Source organism: Octopus bimaculoides, chromosome 23, assembly GCF_001194135.2.
Source record: "Octopus bimaculoides isolate UCB-OBI-ISO-001 chromosome 23, ASM119413v2, whole genome shotgun sequence".
In the NCBI taxonomy this organism is placed as follows: domain Eukaryota; kingdom Metazoa; phylum Mollusca; class Cephalopoda; order Octopoda; family Octopodidae; genus Octopus; species Octopus bimaculoides.
This window is the reverse complement of record NC_069003.1, coordinates 24,232,004-24,237,545: the sequence shown is the minus strand read 5'-3', so window position 1 is coordinate 24,237,545 and position 5,542 is coordinate 24,232,004. Positions and strand designations below refer to the sequence as shown.

Sequence of the window (5,542 nt, the reverse complement as noted above, 5' to 3'; positions counted from 1 at the left end):
TTCTCCACCCATTCTTCCTTTTCTCTCTCTACACACAAATGTTGTTATGGTCAGACAAATAGTGACCAGCTTCTCTTTTATAATATAAGATTAAATTAAATCACGTTAGGTGCAATAATTAAGGATTATATTAAGGATTTCAAATTAGTAAAAGAGTACTCAGTATATTACACAGGTGGTAAATGAAGAAGGAAGACGAAGGTTCAGTAATAATATAACTTATGCATTGATTTTATTTATACCCAGGTAAGTTTATTAGGTTTGATTCGTAATTACGTATTGCAAATCATTTATACCCAGGTAAGTTTATTAGGTCTGATTTGCAATTACGTATTGCCTCCATTAAGAACAAATTGGAATTCCCAACGTCTCCTCAATATGGAAGAGCACTACCTATAATAGACTACGAGATAGAACAGTTTATATTATTCCCTATGAAATCCGAGATGAACTTGGCCAATGACAGGCAGTGTATTTTTTTTAAGAGTGAATAAGATGGTGGTGGTGGTGGTGGTGGAGTTATGTCTACCTAACGCATTAAAGAATATCTTTGGGATATCTTTGGTTGCGTGAATTCAAAACGGAGCATTATATCACGTAATATTTCTATTACGCTAAGGCGACGAGCTGTCAGAACCTTTAGCACGCCGAGCAAAATGCTTAGCGATATTTCGCCCGTCTTCACCTTTTAAGTTCAAATTCTGCCGGTGTCGACTTTCATCCTTCGGGATCGGTAAAATAAATACCAGTAATCAACTTAGTCCCTTCCCCGACATCGCTGGCCTTGTGCCAAAATTTGAAACCAATATATTATATTATATTATATCATATATTAAAGTAATAAAGCTAATGTCTGGTCATAGAGTGATCAATGGTTTCACATCTACGAAGGTTGTAGCTTCACGAACGACTCGTCAGACTCTAGTCAATTTTAACTCTTCACCTCTGAAAGGCAGAAATATGTTACGATCAATGGTCAATTGGTCGTCAAAGAATAAATATTCCGGCGTTAGTGAGGACTGGTTATCCAATATATATATATATATATATATATATATATATATATATATATATGCAGCTTGTCCGTCGATGCGACGAAGACCATCTAGTCATCCTGGGGTGGGGGTGGGCTTGTTTTGTGAGTCCGCAGACGGCTAGTGGGGCCAATCTGCGCCCGAAAGAGTCTTTGACAGTGTGGACAGGGAATGGTGGCACCTGCTACAGGGTTGTTAGCTCTGTTCTTCCTGGCTTGTCTGCGGTCTTCTGCAGCAGCGATCCTATTGGTCTCGCATGTGTTCGCACCCTTGTGGACAGCTGTTCGCCACCTGATCATGGGACGATATGTCACAAACTATTGAGACTCAGCATAACTGGGAAAGTCGGATAGTGGTTGCATGACTTCTTAAAAGACAGCAGCCAGGCTGTAGCGGCCAACGGAGCCCTCTACACGGAGACAGTAATAGAAAGTGGTATGCTCCAGGGAACTGTATTGGGGCCGCTGCTGTTCATGATGTCTCTTTCAGACATGCCATCATTTACACAGACAGCCACACTTAATAGTTATGCCAACGATACAAACGTAGTACTAATCTTCTACAGAAAGACCTTGATGCCATATATAAATGGGTCGAGAGGACAACGACATGCAATTTAATGCAGGCAAATTCCAAGCCCTCCACTACCAGCTAATTGGTGCTCCGAAGTCACAACAACGATATTCTGGACCAAAACGAGCGGCAATCCTAGAATCTCATACGAAGCATGATCTTGGGATCGATTCAAGTACATATCACCAAAATGGATTCTGAGACCCTTCAGAACAAGGGACCAGGAAATTATACTGGTCATATGGAGGACATCTGTCCTCAGCCATCTGGACCACTGATCTTGACTGTGGTCACCTTACAGTGTAGGATTAATAGCAGAACTTGAGGCGGTTCAGCGATGCTACACGAAGAAGATTGCATCAATAGAACAGCTGAGCTTCTGGGAGAAACTAAGAGACTGGAGTGAAGAGGTTTGCAGTGATATATGTGTGGAAGATATTGGAGGGGCTGGCACCAAACTTTGGAATTGAGAGTTATACCAGACCTCGAATTGGACGTCACTGCACTGTTCCCAAAGTCCCAGCTGTCTCATCTAAGGCGAGAACCATGTGCTGCAAAAGCTTGGGATTCAAGGGTCTGCAGTTCTTTGACTTGACGCCTTGCCAAAGCATCTGAGGGATCTCCATGGAGCGGGGGTAGATGTTTTCAAGAAACAACTTGACCTTTTGCTATCCGAGATCCCAGATGAAGAAATATCAAGGCAGGAAACTCAAAAGAGGGCAGCGGTATCGAACTCCCTCTTTCACCAAAAGCCAATTGCATAGAATTGGCCAATTAAAAGGTGATTACACTGGCGGAGTCCCAGCATGGCCACAACCGCAGGGCTGAAATATATAAAAGAATATATATATCGTCGAACTGTATGTTATTGTTCGGGGTATAAAACTGGTCAAAATGTTATCGTCGTTTATGCACCGACTATTGCATTAAAGCATGGAGGCGCAATGGCCCAGTGGTTAGGGCAGCGGACTCGCGGTCATAGGATCGCGGTTTCGATTCCCAGACCGGGTGTTGTGAGTGTTTATTGAGCGAAAACACCTAAATCTCCACGAAACCCTGCTGTACTCTTCCACCACAACATTCTCTCACTCTTACTTCCTGTTTCTGTTGTGCATGTAATTCAAAGGGTCAGCCTTGTCACACTGTGTCATGCTGAATATCCCCGAGAACGATGTTAAGGGCACACTTGTCTGTGGAGTGCTCAGCCACTTGCACGTTAATTTCACGAGCAGGCTGCTCCGTTGATCGGATCAACTGGAACCCTCGTCGTCGTAAGCGACGGAGTGCCAACAAAATGCTAGATATACAAAGTGGATGTTCTCGGTTGCAATGTTTCTCAGTGTAGGTCTACTCAATCAGGACTGACCTAGGGCTAACAACAACAACAGCGTGTCTACCTTTTATGTCAATCCTGTCAACAAGACATTCTGTATGCGTGCCGTTAGCTTCTACAAACTGCGTCAATCTAGTCTGAGCTGACAATTTATTTATTTATTGATGGAATGCGCATGAAAGGGGGGAAAAAAAGAGACATTGAAAGTTCGATAAGCGATGATTAATTGAATCAATGAAGGGGACATTATTACGACAGATCAGGTACGTCACCGCTACTGTTACTACTACTACTGCTACTGCTGCTGCTACTATTGTTGTTATTTATAATAGTCGCTGCTGTTGTTGCTGCTTGATTTTTCAACGGTTCTTTCTGTGTACCGGTGTCACGTCTGCTTTCTGTCTACCGGTGTCAAGTCTCTTGTGAATACTCGGTCTTTACAACATGGCAACCTACTTAGGCTGGCCGACGTTACTCCTGGCATTTTCCACGCTATTCCGAACCATTGCATCTCGAGAAGGCCTTCGAATCATCGAAGATGTCACGCCAAACAGCATGCACAGCTTCATTACATCTCAACATTCCTTGATTCTTATTTGTAAGTACTAAACCGATCCGATCAGTATACATCCAATTAGTTCTCCCGGAGCCGGGTTTTTTTTTTAATTATGATCTGTTAATATGGCATTTTTTTTTTCTTAAACAATCTGAGTTTGTGATTTGATTGTAGCTGTTTCGCTTCTGTTTGATTATGTCGCTATTGTCTCTTTTAAAAAAGAACTGAAAGTTGAAAATTTTCATTCTTCTCCCTTGTAAATTTTGGAGGTTTTGGCAGAGAGGAAATATCGTTGATGTTAGTTCCCAAATTCTGCGAACACGGTTTCGATTTCTGGTGGATCTCTTAATTTAATATGACTAATGTTGTAAATGTCATAAACCTCATCTCCCCTCACATTATAAATTCTGGGGACTTTGCTGCTTAATTAAAAACAATTAAGACGTTGATATTATTTGAAATCGGTGAACTGATTCATTGCGCTGATTTCAAAATCTGTTGTCGTTTTACTTTACTAATTCATTCTTCAATGTTGTGGGATAAATAAGATAAATACCAGTAAGAAACTACGGTCACTTCGACCGATTATATACCCGCTTCCCTACCCCTACAAACTACAAAGACGAAGTACTGAGATTAGTTGAAAGATTATTTGTTTTGTTTTGTTTTGTAATATGTCTTTGTGTAAACGTTTAAGTAGCTGCATGTATGCACGACTAATATATATATATATATATATATATATATATATATATAATGTGTGTGTGTGAATGTATATTTATACATGTGCGTGTAAAGGTACGTATGTGCGTGCGTGTGTGTGTGTGTTGCTATTGTTCGCAACACTTACTACACACCACCTGCTAAGGAAAATAATAATTCTCACTTCATTCTGCTATTCCTGTTCTGAAATATTCCTATACTTTCCATCCCCATCTCCTTGTTTATATATTTATATTGCTGCTGTGAGACATTAGAAAAAAAAAGAAAAAAGAAAAATAAAAATCAGCGATCTTGAGTTATGTCCCTTGGTTCTGCGGCAATTGCTATAGTGATGAGGGTGGAGAAGGGAGAGATGGCTAGCTACATTATAGAAGGCGGGAGTGAGCAGAGAAAACAAATTTATTATTTATCATTGTTCACTTAGCTCTTTGTTTATCCGTCTAGCTAAGGCATTTATTTCCTCTTTATTAAAAATATACAAGATATAATGCGATCTGCGCATTTGTTTCAAGGGCTAGCTATATAATTAATCAGTTGGTCTGTGGATGAAAATCTGATGACTCTAAAATCAGAACACCTAGTGTGTTTATAAATTATGTATAACCATAAATACGACATCCTACGAATATCATGCTTGTAGACATCACTGCATGTGTCATCACATTTGATTGCTTGTTTGGGGTCGAATCCAACGATAATATATATATTATAAGAGTACAGCAATATAATAATATCGTGCATAAGATTTCACAATTATAAGTTAATGGTAGGATTATATATATATATGTGTGTATGTATATATATATATATATATATATATATATATATATATATATATATATATATATATATATATATATATATATATATATATATGTATGTATGTATGTATGTATGTATGTATGTATTTACGGAGACAGAGAGACACATAGATGGAGAAAGAGAGAGAAACAGAAAGTGTTGTTAACCACTACTCAGACTTTCTCGCTGTGCGATCGCAAAACTTGGAACTCAAACTGTCGTTGAAATATGTTTAAATAATGTATGAGAACACACTTATGTATAAATCCCCTATATCCGTCTCGCATTTGCAAACCTACTCTCTCTTTCTCTCTCTCTCTCTCTCTCTATCTATCTAGCAACATACCTACTTATATATACACGGTAAGAATGAGTGCTGGACAGCATTTTGTGGATAAACAATCTACACAAAATGTGTGTGTATATATATCATCATCATCATCATCGTTTAACGTCCGCCTTCCATGCTAGCATGGGTTGGACGATTTGACTGAGGACTGGTGAAATCGGATGGCAACACCA

At 39.4% G+C, this 5,542-nt stretch overlaps 1 protein-coding gene across 2 annotated transcripts in view; it reads left to right on the top strand.

Moving 5' to 3' along the window:
• The first annotated feature begins 3,269 nt into the window (after positions 1 to 3,269).
• The window catches only part of LOC106874623 (thioredoxin domain-containing protein), a 17,444-nt gene continuing 15,171 nt past the window's right edge, over positions 3,270 to 5,542 (top strand). The window contains exon 1 of one of the 2 annotated variants that reach the window (XM_014922416.2): positions 3,270 to 3,538. In XM_014922416.2, the coding sequence (XP_014777902.1) occupies positions 3,385 to 3,538 (154 nt within the window). In that variant the 5' untranslated portion in view covers positions 3,270 to 3,384. The remainder of the gene's footprint in view (positions 3,539 to 5,542) is intronic. The other variant, XM_014922415.2, reaches the window with a different exon arrangement.